At 44.6% G+C, this 19,016-nt stretch overlaps 1 protein-coding gene across 1 annotated transcript in view; it reads right to left on the reverse strand.

Moving 5' to 3' along the window:
• The window catches only part of LOC147712645 (cytochrome P450 2A13-like), a 581,712-nt gene that overhangs the window by 193,531 nt on the left and 369,165 nt on the right, over positions 1–19,016 (reverse strand). The window contains exon 4 of the mRNA XM_086923338.1: positions 14,877–15,037. Within this exon, the coding sequence (XP_086779464.1) occupies positions 14,877–15,037 (161 nt within the window). The remainder of the gene's footprint in view (positions 1–14,876; positions 15,038–19,016) is intronic.

The following is a 19,016-nucleotide window of genomic DNA, read 5'->3' on the forward strand; positions in this document are numbered from 1 at the left end:
ATTTCTGACATAGTAGTTGACAGGTGGTAATGATGTCAGCTGATTAACACTCACTTATTCAATCGCAGGAGGAATGGAAGATTTATTAGGAATCAAACCTGATACTTGGTAGTTACACATCCTGACATTTGGGGGTCGATTCCAATCCTGGAAAAAAAACGTCTGTACGATTCGTATCCGGAGCCCTCTCCGTACGAATCGTACCTGTCCATCCGAGTCACGTAGTACAATCCGTATTTTGTGAATCTGTCTGAATCGTCGCGATCCGTACGTATTGCAAGGCTGAAACCGTGAACCGTACGACTCGTAAACATGCTGTACGACCCCACGAGTACGGACCGGGGTATGAGGAAGCGATTCGTATTGTCCATGTCAGGTAAGGGCGATTCGTACGGAAAGCATACAATCACCTACACACCGTACGGTCCGTACACCCCATGATCGCGGTGTACAATGCGTAACCCTGTGATCATGGGGTGTACGCACCGTACTCCTGCGATCGCAGGATGTACGCACCGTACACCCTCCGAACATGGGGTAAGGTCCGTACACCCCATGATCGCGGGGTACAGTGCATACACCCCATGATCGCAGGGGTAGGCACCGTACCCCTGCGATCATGGGGGTACGCACCGTACCCCGGGGTGGCATTCCGTACCTGTTTCCGGGCAAACTCTGCTTTTATGGCTGTTTTCAGCTCCCGTAGGAAAAGGGTCGTACGGTGCGTACCCGAAACTAATCGTATTTGCTGGGTCAGAAAAACTAGCCGCGAACCGTACAGATGTTGCGTACAGCGGGTTCCGAAGGAGAATCATACGGGGATTTGATTCGCATCGTCTCTGTACGATTCGTATGGAGTCCAGCTCCTGGTACGAATCGTACTTTGTCGTACGTACGGGGGACATTGCAGGGAACGATTCGTACGGGAAAAATGCTCCGAACGGCTATTCGGAGCGGTTTTTTCTAAATCGGAATCGACCCCTTGGTGTATTAACCCAGTTAGCTCAATATTCTTAGACAAATACATGTGTGCTGTCAACAAGTCCTGATGAGCTGAGAGCAAAGCGTATCTTTGGTCAAAGTCAGACAGAAATGTGTTACTGAAGATGTAATAAAAAAAAATCATGAGCTTATTGGCATTTCAGAAGGAATTTTATGAGAACTTTCAAATGGAGTGCTTGCTTGAATTAACTGCGAAAACAGGTCCTAAAGTGTTTTGTACTAAAATGCGTAAAAGATGCTTTTAGTTGTCAAATCACTTATTCCATTTTAAAGATCTCAGTAGTCTGTCAATATTTTCAAATTTTACTAAAATTTGTTTGCTATAATCATATCGGATTTGACCAATATGTTTAAAAAGCACAATTTGTCACTCTATTTACTTCTATTGGTGCTAAGGATAACTCAGCCCCTTGATTTTAAGAGTTAGGTGCTCCTCCTTTCCCTGACCTGTTAGCCCCCTGAGCAGGAGTGGAAAGAGTAAAGGTTTGGATGCCCATTCCATTCAACTTAGCTCATATTGCATGACATAGTAAGCACCCTCCTGAGAGTAAAATAGAATTTGTAATACTACGGGAGCGACACACTAGTATGGGAATTTCTTACGATGGGCTGCAGGGAGTAAAATCAAAATAATAGTGATAACATCCTGGAGATGCTTCTGAAATATTATTCTTCAGAAATTCCTGGCTCACCCTCGGTAGGTGTCTCATGCAGCAAGGCTTCTCCTAGCAAAAAGCATGAAATACACTTGTGACCATGACCAAAGCGGCAATACAATTAAGAAAATAAAGAACTTAAAAGGACTAAACTAAAAGAATAAAACAATCTAACATAACCTACGGATCAGTATTAATTTAAAAAGTATGGTCATTTTTTCAAAGTGAAAAGTCAATTTGTAAGAGTAATATCACACAAAGCAAATGTCTGGCTGTAGTTCTCAAACACCTCCACTACAGGGAAGCAGTGCATTCAGTTATGGCATTAAAGAAAAACAATGCGTCTCAGGCAATTAATTTATAGGAGAATAGTTTTTAGACGTCATTTAAAACACATTTTACTCACGTAAAGCACTAAATGGTGTTGAGACAGAATATCAAGTTGGTAAAGTCGACTTACACAAATAGTGAGTTGAAAATATGGTGATTCAGAAATATCGCAAAACCAAATGGGATGATGGACGGAGTGTTGAACATTGCAAGCACTCACCCCCAGTCAACTGATCAGGGTTTAATCCATCATCATTCTTTAGCTCACTCCGCCACCCCAGTTCAAATATGTCTGACCCAGTCTGACCCTGTGCCTCATGGGAACAATCCAGCCTGAACTGCCAAGCCATGTCTTCCCTGGACAGGAAACAAGCATCCTGGTAACTTTGCAAGCACTCACTTGGGTCCCTTGCTCACTGTGACGGCTGAGTAGCCAGAAACCGGTCACAGGATGCTTGTTTCCGGTCCCGGGGAAGACATGGGGGTGAGTGCTTGCAATGTTCAACACTCCGTCTATCATCCCCTTTGGTTTTGCTTTGTTCGCCCTAAGTTGGCAGGGTATGCCCAGACGTGGGTCCCTTGCTCACTTGCCACTGGATTCAAGCTAGCCTGGCTGATGACGGCTGATTAGCCAGAAACCTGTCACGCTTGTTTCCAGTCCAGGGAAGACATGGTTTGGCAGTTCGGGCTGATTTGCATAGGGCCATGTCTGCACTGGGGTGGCGGAGTGAGCTAAAGAAGGATGATGAATTAAACCCAGATCAGTTGCCTTGGGGTGAGTGCTTGAAATGTTCAACACTCCGTCCATCATCCTCTTTGGTTTTGCTTGACTCAGAAATATCGACAGAAGATTATTGTGGTCAAGAATATCCAATTTAGGTAAGAAATATATGTATTTTTTTAAATATAGAAGTCAATAATATTGTTTGAAAAAATATAGATGGTTAAAATATCGATTTTTTTAATTAGCGTTATGTATTTTAGATTATATTTTAAATGTATGTGATGTATGTTTTTTCGTATATGTATTGTTTATGTTCTTTGATATATGCATTACATTTTTAGTAGTTATCAATTTTATTTTAATTACATTTTGCGTTTTTTAGTTCCGTAGCGGGTTGTGAGTTTATAGCAGAATAGGGTGAGGAGTAATTTAAATATAATAAATTAATGATTATGTTTTTTTTATTTAATTTAGATTTTATAGTGTTAATTGGGGGAGTAATTTATTTGTAATTAGTTAAATAATTGGTTGTTAATTAATATTAAGTAATTGACGAATAATAATGGTAATTGTGGAAAAAACAATTAGGTGCTGGTTGTAATTTGTTTTTGAATAATTAATAATTTGTTGTTAATTTATATGAATTAATTGATTGAAAATGAATTATGGAAATTGTGTAGTTAGTTTTAGGTGCAGGTTGTTGGGTTTATATTGGTAAAGGGTGGGAAATCATTTATGTTTCATTAATTAATAATTAGTTATTGAATTATATTAACAAATTAATTGTTATTAATTATAGTAAATGTGTGTTTTTGTTTAGGTGTGGGTTGTGGGGTTTTATGGGGTTACTATTAGGAAGTAATTCATTTTTAATTAATTAAAAATTAGTTCTCAATTAATATTGATTAATTAATTGAAAAAAAAATATTGAATTTGCATAATTAATTTTAGGTGTGGAGGTTTATATGGGTAAAGTGTGGGAAGTTATATTTAATTAATTAATATCTGGTTGATCATTAATGTTAATTAATTATTTGATATTTAATTAGGGTATGTGTTTATATATTTTTGTGTGTAGGTTTTTCCATTTTTAGTGGTAAAGGGTGTGGAGTAAATACATTTTACTTACTTTATAATTGTTGCCCGCTGCCTGTATCTTGGATCGCTTAACTTGTGTTTTGTTTTTTCTTTATTAATGTTCATATAATACTTTACTGAAGGCTTCTCAGTGAAGCCTGACTGCTTTCTGTCATGCTACCAGAGGGTAAAGCATAGGTTATTTTAGTGACTTTTGTGGTTCACGCTGACAAGGATTGCGATTTTTGTCTGAAAGGATTTCATCACGTCAACCAATAACCCAATTTCTTACAAATAGAAGGAATAGGGTTTTTTTTTTAAACAGCTCACAAGAAAATGTCCAGATCCTCAGGTTTGGTTTCTAGACACACATCAGTCCATGACTATCTGTTCAAGAAGATATGTAGAATTTAAGATTCATCACAGAGTATCCAGTTACAAATAAACCCTGGATTAATCTGTTGCAGCACCAACAATTTCGATACATAGGGCCTCTCCCTTACCCAGGCACAGCTTCACAAGCCTGGCAGAAGACATTTCCAGTTGCCACTTGCTGAATGCCTATATTACAGGTGCATTTAGCCTCCTCTGTCTCCAAGAACTTGTTCTCTCCCTAGCATTGGAAGTAAAGTTCCATGAGGGAAACAGGTTCCTATAGTTTGAATCAGGTCCCTTTTGTCCTTGTCATCAGTAACAGTCTACCTTCCTTGGGTCCCTGGAGAAGGCACCCATGCCCAGAGTTTCAGGGTATAGCTGGAGACAGTCTTGCTGTAAACCTTCACTAAAGGAACTGGATTCTTCTAGTATGTAGGTAGTCTCATTTTCATCTTCTGTTCATAATACTTAGTAGCAGGTATTAAGCAATAAGCTCAACAAATATCAGAAGCGTCTCCTAAGTGAATCAACCTGATGTTCTCACACGTTCGCTGCCTATGTTTTACCACAGTGTGACTCAGTTACTGTATCATACATGTCCCTGACTGAAATGACTATCGCACAATTCTTTGTGCCACAGCTCATAAAGATAGAGGTGCATAGTTTTTCTGAGATCTTTTTCTAACGGTACGAACTATGAACAAAGCCAGACAACTCCTGCCTCCAAAAGATCAAATAGAAGTACAATTCATCATTAGAACGTCTGCCCCTGGCCCATGCTATAAATATCTCCTCTGAGTCTGAAAGTTCCTTTTCTGACAGAAAAAATGTTTCGTAGTACAATTGGCAGGCATTGCATGGGCATGGGGCCAAATAGCCAGAAAGAACATTGCACTTAATCATTTGAAGGTGGGCACTTGGTCACAATGCTCTGAGGATGATCATATGTGAATACCAGCAATCATCTTTCATCAAAGGAGTTATGTCAAGAGAATGGGACTCAGACACTGACTAAACAGTAGGCAGGTGTTATGACAACTTTACAAATGTCTTCTTATCAATGAGGATAGATAAAATATATTTCCATCAATTTCACAATTCTTGTTTTTCTACTTTTTGCAGAAAGTGAGATTGCACCTGAGTTGCAATCAAAGGGTTCACAAACAGGGTTTAAACAAAATGAATGTCATTGAACTGCAGCTTACTGTAGGGTCCCTTGCACAAACCACGATTTCTAAGCCCTTGCAATCTTTTTTTAAAGCATGTAGGGTAGTATGTAGTTAAGATTTCAACCCTAAACAGCTGTTACAACAGTTTACATCTGCCTTACAAAAGTGGTACATTTGGCATTTAATTGCAAATAGACTCATTTTGTATGTATCCACACGCCTAAGCCTGTGCAATCACATGGCTGATCGTATGCCTGTTTTACATTTTAGGGAATGTATCTCCTACCAGTATGTAGATGGTGTTTGGTTACCTTGAAGCTGTTGACACGTTTGCAGCACAGTAAAGGTTCAAAAAGGCCATGTAAATTGCAAAATCAGTATTAACTTTGATGGAAGTACACTCCCAGTGCGGGGCTAATTAGTTGGACTTAGTTCCTCATAGGTACATTTATCCTTTGTCTCGGGTGTAAACGCAAACCAAATATAGTAAGTGCCAATTGACTAGAATTACCACTGAGAAATCACCATTTTCATAATATTTAAACATGCTTCTTTGCCTAATTGAGAATTAACTAATCTTGAATCCAAATCGAACAAATTCTGAAGCCAAACATTGATGTTAGTTACAATGCAACCAATGTCTATGATCTCGCTATAAATGCTTTACATGTGTTAAAGAGAGAGTTGATTTCAGAGACAAAAGTTTAATTTCTAGGCCTGGATGAAATGAAAATTACAATAGTGTAATTTATGTACATTTTAGGAATTATGTGTAACGTGGTAATGCAAAATTACTGAAATTACACCAATACCTAATTTTGCCAAAATTGTGTTCTCTATTAGATCTAACACCAATTCTCTGGGTGAAAAAAACATTTGTCCACTTTCGGATACTGTAACTTTTCTGATCGAATGATTTTCAGCCTTCCTTTTCCCTGTGATATTTTAAACTCTGGAATGAGTAAGAAATTCACAGCATTTAATTGTGACCAACAGCTGTAAGAAAGATGATGTGGGTTTCCTCCCAATAGAAGTCCAGAATCTGTGTTGCGAATAGACCTGAATGGCTTCAGGTAGATAGCAATGAAATGATGTCTTGGAACTACTTGACTTTACCAACTGCTTTTGGTGCCATTCAAATCTTCTGCTTCATCTAAAGGAATTGAGCCCCTCAGGATTGGACAAGCTAATTTTGTGTTTTCCTGACATGTCTCGTGTAGTATATCCTTTTGCTATTTCTTCCCTTCTGAAAGCTATGTCAGGATCTGCAAGGCTCCTCCTCATCTCCATATTGTACAATTTCGGCCAACAGACATTCTGTTCTCACCTGTTCATGCAGCAACCATATATACATATATGTTAATGGCACCAATGTTAAAATTTGGGGTAGTTTTGGGTGTAGCATTTTCAGACTATGGTGATGGTCATTGCAAACTGAATGAGGAGTCAATGACTGAAGTTGAACAGGAATGAGATCAAGGTGAGGACAGAGTGAGAACATTATAAATCTTTTTCTTTTTGACTAGAGGAATTTAGATGATGTTCGTCCTAAGGTCGGTGGGACTTTTAGGAGTCAGGTCTGACTTTGCCATATTTCTGGCCCCTTTAGTCACAGTTTTATAACATTTCTAGTCCCATGAACTCTGTTTTTTGTAAACAATCACTCGTGCTCTAAATCATGAGGCAAAGGTACCCGATATGGTGAGAAACCATATTGGCTATCAAAACTCATATGGCTGAGATACCCGCCACCCCCTCTCAACACAAATCCCCAAGGATGGGAAACCGGAAACAATTCTGAAGTTTTTGGAAGACGGGAGGGAGTGACCCTCCCGGCCGTATTTATTAAAATATGAAACAAAATTAACAGTTTCATATTATGTACAATTTCATAACCACATTGCGATGTTTGGCTAACCTTAACATATTCTCTAATACAAAGGTCCTCCTAGCCGAACTAACATCCTACAAAACATTTACTTGAAATTTTGAAATTGTACATCCTAACGTTTAAGGGCCAACGGCAAGGTCGTAACCGGTGTCAAGATCCCTAACCCAGAAATATCCCCCTCACTTGTGAGGGGCGGCACAGAGGCGTACCTCAAGTGCAACTTACCAATTTCCCTTGACTTGACGGGGGCCCCAATAAAACTCGACGCCACTTAAAGGTCGTACGAGGACTCGTGTGAGGTATCTAGAAGGTAGTGTAGACCCCCCCCCCAAACCCCACACAACTTACCACATCTGCCGTCGCAGACGTCCTGGCCCCGGGAAATTCCCCAGGAGGGGGCTGTAACCCCTCCTACCCAGGAAGGGGTCTTGACCGCCTTTCCTTTCCTTTCGGCGACCCATCCTTAGAAGGGACCGCCTCCCCGTTGAGGGGCCAATGGCCACCTCCCCCGCGCGCTCCCATCCGTAATGGGTGACGCCCACTCATAGGGATCTTCCAATTAGTGCTCACCGATCATGACCTTACCGCCCGACCAAAATAAATACGACAATGCTAACTAAATTACAAATGACTAATTCTAAAAGACAGTAGCAACAACAACTTTATTAAATGCATGCTTACTCAGGGACACTAAAGCAGAATTACTTTATTTGCGAAACATAACACCAATCGACCATTCTTTATTGCATACTCAAAGTCATCACGATAATACGACAACCTGCAAACGAAAAAATCAGAATTAACATCAAACTTTATTCAAAACCAATCGCTGTCTTCAGGGGCTGGTGGGTGGGTCAAAATTGGCTCTTCGTTCCGTCTCGAGCTCACGTGCAGCGAGGAGGTGCAGCTTCAGAGCACAGGAACAAGAGGATGCCTTCTGGTCTTACTTCTCCTTTTATCCGTCTTCAGGGCGGGCGTAAACCCGCCCCTGCCTGCCCAAGGGCGTGGCCAGCCGCGTCCGTGTCTAGGCCAACCCACTCTAGGGCGGGAAAAGGCGCGCCCCGGCTACGCCGCTTCGGGCATACCAGCCGAGACTCGCCTCCCGCCCAAGATGGCTTCCCGGGGGGATCGTGGTACTCTGCCATACGTTCGGGGGGACCGAATGGTCGCCCCTTTCCATATGGCTTAGATACCCGCCACCCCCTCTCAACACAAATCCCCAAGGATGGGAAACCGGAAACAATTCTGAAGTTTTTGGAAGACGGGAGGGAGTGACCCTCCCGGCCGTATTTATTAAAATATGAAACAAAATTAAAACAAAATTAACAGTTTCATATTATGTACAATTTCATAACCACATTGCGATGTTTGGCTAACCTTAACATATTCTCTAATACAAAGGTCCTCCTAGCCGAACTAACATCCTACAAAACATTTACTTGAAATTTTGAAATTGTACATCCTAACGTTTAAGGGCCAACGGCAAGGTCGTAACCGGTGTCAAGATCCCTAACCCAGAAATATCCCCCTCACTTGTGAGGGGCGGCACAGAGGCGTACCTCAAGTGCAACTTACCAATTTCCCTTGACTTGACGGGGGCCCCAATAAAACTCGACGCCACTTAAAGGTCGTACGAGGACTCGTGTGAGGTATCTAGAAGGTAGCGTAGACCCCCCCCCAAACCCCACACAACTTACCACATCTGCCGTCGCAGACGTCCTGGCCCCGGGAAATTCCCCAGGAGGGGGCTGTAACCCCTCCTACCCAGGAAGGGGTCTTGACCGCCTTTCCTTTCCTTTCGGCGACCCATCCTTAGAAGGGACCGCCTCCCCGTTGAGGGGCCAATGGCCACCTCCCCCGCGCGCTCCCATCCGTAATGGGTGACGCCCACTCATAGGGATCTTCCAATTAGTGCTCACCGATCATGACCTTACCGCCACAGGACCGGATAGTTGACCGGCTATCCGGACCCCCCACAACACTTCTACCTAAAGGTCATGTTTTAACGTCTTTAGCCAAGCTATGAAGTCTCCTATGAGTAACTCATTCCCCACCCGAGACAAATGCACACCATCCCTCAAATACATACTGTCCCCATTAATACAACCATGCGAAATAGAATGCAGTGTACTGGAACGGAACAACCTACTCACTTTGTTATTAATTTTCCTTACAGAATGATTCAAAGCTGAAACAGAAAAAGCCCCCGCCACACTTTTCGTGGGATCATATGGGACCACGCAATCGTGCACCCTGGAACTCTCCTTGCTAACCAACTTACAGTGGAAAGCATTGCCTCAAGGAGAAGTCGTCTACCAGTGGTGACCAAATCATTGCCCCCAAGATGTACTATGACTACAGACGGCGGTGACCTCGTCCGCCCTAGCAAACCCTCGAAAAACGATTGAAACTGGTCAATACAGAGACCGCCCCTTCCGTAGAAGGACACACTGTACCCGTATTCCCCAGCCACGTGAATCATGTCACCTGTCTTGAATACGTCCGCGGCACGCCTCACGTATGAGTGGCCCACGACCCACACCTCCCTTTTCACAGCCGGTGATGTCTGACCGCTGGCCCGGTGTTGGGTCGACTGCATAGTCCGCCCCGCCTCGTAGGCTTGCGTAACTGAAAACCAAACAAACAAGAAGCGTGAGTACATCATTACAGCTTCACAACATGTGCAAACGCACATACCTCTTATAACAATTGGAGGACCAACGCCCCACCCGTTTAACTTGTTCCACATTCAGACCCCTGGCTGTAGCCTCTGTAGCAGCCCCTATCCGAAAGGAATGGGTCCCAAACTCGCCCGGGTTCAAGCCCGCAGCTGTAATCGACATCGCAAGCACCCGCTGAAACTGAAACCTTGTCAGTGGGGTGGCGTCAGCGTGTCTCAACAAGGTCCCCCCCCATTATGCCACCCTTCGTGTTAAATAATCCTCTAAACACTTCAACGGGCACATGGAGGACCCGGGAATCCTGCGTATGATTATGCAGTCACCCATCCCACTCTGATCGGTCTTGGACCTCACAAACGAGACAGTCATTGTCTCCCCTCTGATCTGTACGTGCTCTGCGCACAGCCCTCCCGTCACATCCTGCTTGTTCCTTGCCACTAATTCGCTTACCCGCATAGCCCCATGAAATGCCAGCGTAAAAGCGGCTCGGAATAACACTGTCTCAAACTGAGATGAACAAGTTGCAGGGAGTCTGGATAATAACTGGGCCAACCTATCCAAACCTATCGTGCGCCTTTCATCTACTCTGCGACCCTCAAGGCGTTGCCACCCACGTAGCGCTTTTTGTACAACGAAAGACGCTGTCGGGTCCTGGATCCCATGAGCCCTAGCAACAAAGGAAATGGCAGCCCGATGCCTCTGGGCCGTGGCCACCGATTTCCCAGCCAGATGTAAAGACATCAGAAAGTTCACTACCCATTCCTCCTGACCCCAAAGCTCCTCTCTAGCAGTCCCCAAGAAGGCAAAATAGGACCGGAACGCCCCTTCATATGCCTTCCTTCTCCTGGGTGCTAAACTCTCTCCCACGAGGTTACGAAGTTCGGGGCACCGAGAGACCAGAGAGCTTCGGGAAAGGGTGCCGGCTCCGGGTCCGCTGTGGGAAGAAAACCCCAGAAGGCCTGCATACGAAAACGAGAAAGGGCATCAGCCGCCTGGTTCATTACCCCAGGGACATGTCTTGCCTTGAATAGCACATTCAATTGCATACACAGTAATACGATTTCCTTGAGCAGCCTCAAAATCCATTTGCATCGTGCTGCCTGGCTATTGATACACTCAACCACGGTCATATTGTCAGACCAGAATACCACAGAGTGATCTCTGAACCCTTCGGGCCATGTTCTCAGGGCCACCAAAATGGGGAAAAGTTCCAGGAAAGCAATGTTACTTGTCAGTCCACTGTCATGCCACCATGCCGGCCACTTTTGTGCAGACCATCGAGTGCCAAAAATGGCACCAAAACCTATGCTCCCTGCCGAATCTGTCCACAGCCCCAGCTCCTCAGAGGACACGGCCGGTTTGCTCCAGACGACTCGACCATTGAAATCCGCCAGAAATGCCAACCAAATGCGCATGTCCTGGCGGACCTCTGCCGAGAGCCTTGTGCGATGATGGCCCTCCTTCAGGCCGACCATGGCTTGAGCGATCGAGCGGGAAAAGGGGCGGGCCATTGGTATAACTCTCAGGGCATAATTCAACTGTCCCACTAACTGCTGTAATTGATGCAGCTTAACCTTAGATTCACTTATACACATTTGCAGGGATGACCTGAACCTTAACACTTTGTCACCTGGTAAACGGAAACAACCTTCTCCGGAGTCCAACTCGATCCCCAGAAACTCGAGGCAAGTCGAAGGACCAACAGTCTTACCTGGTGCCAATGGCACGCCAAACTGATTCATTAAGACACAAAATGCAGCCAAAGCCTGCCCACATTCCGGATCCCCGGCTGCCCCCAGGAACAAAAAATCATCGAGATAATGCATCACACGTTGGAAACCCGTCTTCTTTGTGAAGACCCATTGTAGGAAACTACTGAATTTCTCGAAATAGGCACAAGATATAGAGCACCCCATCGGCATACACCTATCCATGTAATAATGACCCTGAAACATGAAACCTAGGAGACGCTGATCGTCTGGGTGTACCGGGAGCAACCGGAACGCTGACTCGATATCAGATTTTGCCATCAGCGCACCGGGCCCCAGGCGATTCAAAATGGCTACGGCCTCATCGAAGGATGCGTACCGCACCGAACACACTTCCGGGTCTATCGCTTCGTTTACGGAAGCACCACGTGGGGCTGATAAATTATGTATCAGCCGAAACTCCCCCGGGTCCTTCTTGGGGACCACCCCTAAAGGAGAACAAACAAAGTTAGCCACCGGGGGTACACTAAACGGACCGGCGACTCGACCTCGAGTAACCTCCTTCCGGATCTTTTCCTGTACCACGGTCGTATGCTGCCAGACCGATATCTGATTTTTACATTTCTCTATTCCTTGAAAGTCCCCCACTGGGATGCGGAAACCATATGAAAACCCGTTTCGTAACACCCCAGCGGAAGTACGATCCGGGTATTCGCTGAGCCAGGGAATCATTGCCAAGGTATCAATCGGGGTAGGTAAAGGCGCCCCTCGGACTATGTTAGACCTGTTTGGCGCTTCCTCTACCCCCGTTATCACCCGTTTTGGCTCTGCACGTGGACTCAGGATGGGATGATTGCCCACACCCACTACATTCGTGTCTAAATTTGCACGACCCCTGGGGCCTAGTACATTTACCCCTGTTAAAGTTCCAACAGACCCCCCTTTTACCTGTATTGCCGGTAGGCCTCGAGTGACTGTCGGTACCCGTACCTGATCGAAAGGGCGTCCCCGCATATTGGCGGGAGGGTTCGCCAACGCTACTCCCTACCAATGGCAATTTCAACATACCAGTATCCTCCATTTTGGACCAGGACACAGAATCATAACAATCCCAAGTTAAATTCTTATCGTGTTCTTTTGCCTTTCTGAACAGATTATCATAGCAGAACCAATGATTACCCTCGTGTGATACAGAGTACCCCATGATCCGTGACTGATAAATCGGCAATTCGGGTAGCAATTCGGGCCTTCGTTCCCCCAAGATCGATGTAAATATCCCCCACGCTTTGCCCCAATTGCCAATGTTTTCATTTACCTTAAAGGCGGCCATCTTTGCGCGCCAAACACTCAGATGCATGAGGTCTTTCTGGCCCTTAACATGCTCCATCTCATAATGATCAGTAAGCAACGAGAAGATGTTTACATACTCCCCTGCCCATATCTTTTCTTTAATAGCTACAGGGACATGCTGACCCAACTTTTCCCTTCGAGAGGGTGCTGACTCATCCCTCGCAATCGGCAATGGCCGCTTACCTGAACCGGACGCTGTCTCTGCGACTGAACCAGTCCCTTGTGACTTCTCTACTGCCGCAGCCGGCGTGGATACCTTCGCTGCTTCCCGAGTTTCACGCAGTTGCTTCATCAAGACCTGCGCGTCGACAGCCGTGGCGCCCTCGCTACCTTTACCCAACCACGCTGCTAATTGTGCTGCCAGTTCGGGCGGCATATCTTCCCCGGACACGGGAGTGACCACTACGGGAATCAGATTCCCTTCTTCCGGCACGGGAGTGGGTGCTTCGAGCGGGGTACTGGGACCCGGGATGTCTCCCCCAGCTGCTCCCCTCCTGGGCCTCTTGCCTTTTCCTCCCGGGGCTGCTCCCGCCAAAGGACGTTTCGGCCCCCCTTCCTCGTCTTTATCCATTCGCCTCTTTAGGTCGGTCACCTCTTTCATGAGAACACGCAGCATCTGGTCGGTAGTCATTCGCTTTCCCGCCTTCTTCGGCATTCTCCGACAGAGTATCTGAAAAACAAACAAGAACGATTACAACGCTCAAAATTGGCTCTTCGTTCCGTCTCGAGCTCACGTGCAGCGAGGAGGTGCAGCTTCAGAGCACAGGAACAAGAGGATGCCTTCTGGTCTTACTTCTCCTTTTATCCGTCTTCAGGGCGGGCGTAAACCCGCCCCTGCCTGCCCAAGGGCGTGGCCAGCCGCGTCCGTGTCTAGGCCAACCCACTCTAGGGCGGGAAAAGGCGCGCCCCGGCTACGCCGCTTCGGGCATACCAGCCGAGACTCGCCTCCCGCCCAAGATGGCTTCCCGGGGGGATCGTGGTACTCTGCCATACGTTCGGGGGGACCGAATGGTCGCCCCTTTCCACTACAGCTGAGCCCTCCAGCTTTATACAATAAACAACTGAATTGATTCAAAATGTGGGAGCTTGAGTAGTTGCTCTTCACAATACATGTGATCATGTTTCTGATCATGTAGATTGTGTACATACTCTTCATTTGGTACCAGTGGAGCGGATGGCAATTTTTTAAGGATCTCATGCATATAACTGTGAAGGAGACACCAGAAGAGTTATTCCTAAAATATAGGATTAAATTATATAAAAACAAGCAATTGCTATGTTTTACTCAAGCAAAGTGATAGATTGTTCCACATTGCAGATAGAAGGAGAAGGGGGAAAGGGCATTTCTGGCTAGGTCACTTGCACGGGAATACGGCTCATGGTAGGGGATGTTGTTTGCCCATGCACATGTTCCAATTGCAGAAACACAAATGCAGAAACAAAATGGATTTATTCAAACATGTAAACTTACACTTTAGTGTCAGCTTACAAGTTTTTTGTTATTCTGAAACTAAGAGTTTAATTTGACTAATAGTCATTTTACAACTGAAGAGACTCCGCACTCATGGTGTGCTCGCACACACACACGCACCTCAACGTGGTCCAATGCAAGAGGTGTTAATAAAGCCCAAATCACACTCTAATGTATCACAAACTTTAAGTATGAAGTACTACAGCTATATGGTTATTTAGTGAAAAAGAAATTAAGTTGAATTAGGGTAATATTGATAAACACACTCCATTATTCCTCCACAACATGCTGGGGAAAAGTATGTTTCAGGAAAAATGTGTATAGTTCCTACCTTCATTGTGGTTGCTTTGGGAATGAAAAGAGAGTTTCAATGTTGAGCCTGTTAGTATAGCACCTTCAAACATTATCTCTAAAATATGGTTTACATAAAAATTACTTTACCTGACCACATGACGAGCTCGTTAGCACCATTACATCATTGATCATTTCAATTAATTCAAGAAACTCCTTATCTTCATAGTTGAATCGGTTCCCAAAGACATTTGAACATATGATATTGGATATTGCACTGCTAAGAAGAAGGGCTGGGTCAAACGGCGACTCTATTACGACAAAAAAACAAAAGATTATGTTTACAATTGTAAAGAAAATTTAGAGGGAATTTTGTGAAAATGAATATCTCCATTGGACGAGAACACAAAAGGTGGGAATTAGAGCCTCTCGCTTTAGAGTGGCAGCACTTACAAGGGCGTTCCACTAGTATATAAATATTACAGATTTAATATCGAATCTACAGCAAGTGATGTCTCCTTATATTTTAGGAAAATCATTGAGTGCTGGAGTTATTAGTCTTAAGAATTAGAGTTCCAAGAACTGGAAAACAGCCTTCCTGTGGAGTGCAACGTGTCAATTAAGTTGTTGTTTACATTGTTGTATCAGCTCTTCATGCAATTAGCGAATTAACAAATATTGTCTGTTGTATATGTGTGAATACATACCTTTATTATGTAATGCAAGGACAGGTTGTTGGTTATCAACTTGGTGTTTGTAGTCGTTGTGATTTAAAAGCGGGCATGGCTGTCTGCAGAGGGTCTTTAAGCTAAATATATGTTTGCATTAGAAACCACATTCCATAAATTTAAAAGAATTGAACTTCTACTTAGATTGTATAAAACATCTGGATGGCGCTTCCTGGTAGCGCGTAGGTTGGGTGATGCTCTGCCCTCCCGATTGATGGCGGCCGTTGCAGTTTGGCGTTTGGCATGCTGCAGCTCGAGAGGGCGTTGAGGAGCTGCGGGCGAGCCGCAGGTGGAGAAACTACACTGAGCGTGGTCCTGGGTATCCCGCGGTATCTCGCGGCACCCCGCTGCACACCGCAACATGCCTCGGCACTCCCGCGGCACTTCCACTGCTATCTCTTCTGTGCCTCTTTTGTGCCTGTAGGGGCAGTGTTTGTATGCGGCACAGCGGTGGTGCGTCCATTGGGGCGTTCGGGCGTTGCCCTCCCAATGCGCACTGCCGCCATCCGGGACCGACACTGTGTTAAATCACACACCATTCAACAACAAGTTTCTGGCCGGCTGATCACAGGGCCGGACCAGAAACCATCGGAAAAAGGGGGGGGGGGGGGGGCTGTGCAGACGTGCTAGTGCGCGTGTCCTGTTTCAGACAGGGCATTTTCCTGCCCGGCGCGGACATGCGCACTATCCCCTCCCCTTGGGAGACCGGGGATTGCCTCATGCCGTAGCCCCCGGTCTCCTAATGGGGCGGGGAGTTTGGCTGCTCCAGCCAATCCTGTACAGTCAGTCCGACCTGCCTGATGACGCCTGACGTGACGTCAGCTAATCCTTAGTCTCACCGTGACCCCGCACCCGCAGCCATTGCCACACACAGTGCTGCCCGCTTCACAATCACACCTGGTGTGCGTGCTCCTCAGCTCCTGTCCTGATGGTAACTCTTCCTGCCTCGTCGTCATGGAGCTGGACTACTAACGAGTACTAGTACTACTGAGGTGAGCCATAATATGCTGCTCCTGCTGGTGACTACCGCTCTTTTGTAATTGTATTGTATTTTAAACTCCCGCCCGTGACTCGTTAAGTATTACCCATAATCCCCCACAGCTGAACCCCTGAGAGTGCAATGGCGGGTTTGGGCATCATTCAGTCTGTAAGGTTTTTTTTAAATATAGCACTTCCTATCATGGTAGGTTTGATGATTTGTAGTGCCGCTGCCACAGCAAATTCCCAGTATCTCCATGGCCACATAATCAATTTTTGCGCTCTTTACACAATGTATATGCTCTACCTGTCTGGATCCGGTGGACAGCAGAGGAGGGGGAGGGGGTTGATAATAAAAACAAAATATGTAGATAAACCCAGACCAAACGTAGTGTGCTTCCATTTCCTTGGGCCAAGGAATCAATCGCCATCAGTTGCTGAAGTAAGAATCCCAAAGGGCTTGTAGTCAAAGGAAAAGGTGCACTGCCTAACAATCAACACACTTGATATTTAGTAAGCTTGTATTTGGTGGTGCAAAGGGTGAGTGGAGAGCCCTTAAAACCACTCCAAGTGAGCAGTCAAAACTACCAACTGCAGAAATAACTGGGTTACCCAATGCACTCAAAACAGTGACACATTTGTTAAGTAACAAATAACGATTCTGTACAAAAAACATAGCTACAGAAGGTTTCTAGGAATCTCCAGAGGGAGAGTTGTCCATTGGAGTCCTTTATTGTGTCAAACAGCCAGCCGACACGTGTTTCATCGCTATTGCGAATCCTCAGGGCTGAAAAATACAAATAGGTAAGACCCAGTTTGGCTTGAGGAATTTAGAGGTTGGATAAAAGATTATTTTTCCATTAATGAAGGGACTGCTGATATGTTTTCTGTCTCAGGGGGGTTTTAAGGCTGCAGCCCGTGGACAGATGATTGCTGCCTCCGCTAAGAAAACCAGGGAACGTCTAGATAAAATAGTTCAGCTTCAGCAGTCACTAATCAGCCGCGGCCGGTAGTGGGAGTACCGGCCGGGCGGTGACGTGGGGAGGGGGAGGGGCAGGGTGGGGGGTAGTAATGTATGGATTACGGACTTTAAAAGGTAAGTAAACATTAAAATAAATAAAACGAATTTTGTTGCACACACTGCATCACATTTGGTGATGCAGTGTGTGCAACAAAATTCGTTTTATTTATTTATATGTTTACTTACCTTTTAAAGTCCGTAATCCATACATTAGTACCCCCACCCTGCCCCTCCCCCTCGCAACGACACCGTCCGGCCGGTACTCCCACTACCGGCCGAGGCTGTCACTAATACATGCTGCCAATCCAGTGGGCCCCTTAAATCAGACTTAGCTGGAACAGGCTAGAAAGGTTTTAAGTGATTTTTTTCGTTTTGGAGGAAATAAACAGCTCCCAGACTTACGGTCAGAAGGTTTATGAAGAAAGCCAAATGGTGGGTAAGATGCTTGCTTGGTCAACGCGCGCTCAACAAGAATCCGCTTGCATCCTAGAAATAATAGACCCCAAATCTAATACTGTAGTAATGGATAGGGTTGATATTCCTCGAATATTTCTTAATCACTTCCAACAAATTTATACTACTAATCATTTGGTCAATCTCGAGTTGATTGAGGAGTATTTTGCCTCACTTCAAATTCCAAAAATCTTGCAGAATGTAGTGACAATGCTATTGATGAAAATTGCAGAAGTTGAGATTGCGACCGTTATTATTATAAGTGAACTATATAAATGTTTTGTGAAAGAGTTGACCCATTTTTTGGTTCAGTTATTTGAGTTTATTAAAATGGGTGGGGCGTTGTCCCCTGAATTTCAAAAAGCGATAGTAGTTAGCTTTGTAAAAAAAGGTACACCTTCTAATAATCTGAACTCTTACCGTCCAATCAGTTTATTGAACACCGATTATAAAATGTTCATGAAAATTTGGGCACAGCAGTTTACTTCTATAGCTAAAGAAGTGATACATGGTGATCATATAGAGTTTATTGCGGGCCAAATTATGTCGACTAATACCCGTTTTTTGATCCAAACTCTTTATTTTTTAAGTTTGAATAAGACGCCTGCCTGTATCATGATGATAGATGCAGAAAAAGCCTTTGATTTAGCTAACTGGGATTCATTATTTTTTGCACTTTCTAGGTTTGGTTTTCCACAATTTGTAATAACTATGATTACAAATATTTACCAGGGGCACAGGCTTAGATCATAGCTAATGGGGATCAAGGAGGCTTAATTAAGATTAACGGCGGGACCAAGCAAGGTTGTCTCTTATCACCTCTTTTGTTTACATTTTTATTGAACCTCTTGCAATTAGATTACGAACTAATATCAGCATTAGAGTCCCAATCGCAGTTATGGCAAAACTGAAACTTTTTGCTGATGACGCTATTTTGTATCTAGATCCAGAAAAGGTAAATTTACAGTCAACTATGGCTGAGTTTAGGAAATTTGAACAAATACGGGGTTAAAAAATTAATCCTTCTAAAACTGAAATTTTAATGTTAAACTCTGGGCTGTTGTGCCTCCCAGAAAAGTTAAAACAATAAGCAAGAAAAACTTATCCTAT

Source organism: Lissotriton vulgaris, chromosome 5 (assembly GCF_964263255.1).
Source record: "Lissotriton vulgaris chromosome 5, aLisVul1.2, whole genome shotgun sequence".
In the NCBI taxonomy this organism is placed as follows: Eukaryota; Metazoa; Chordata; class Amphibia; order Caudata; family Salamandridae; genus Lissotriton; species Lissotriton vulgaris.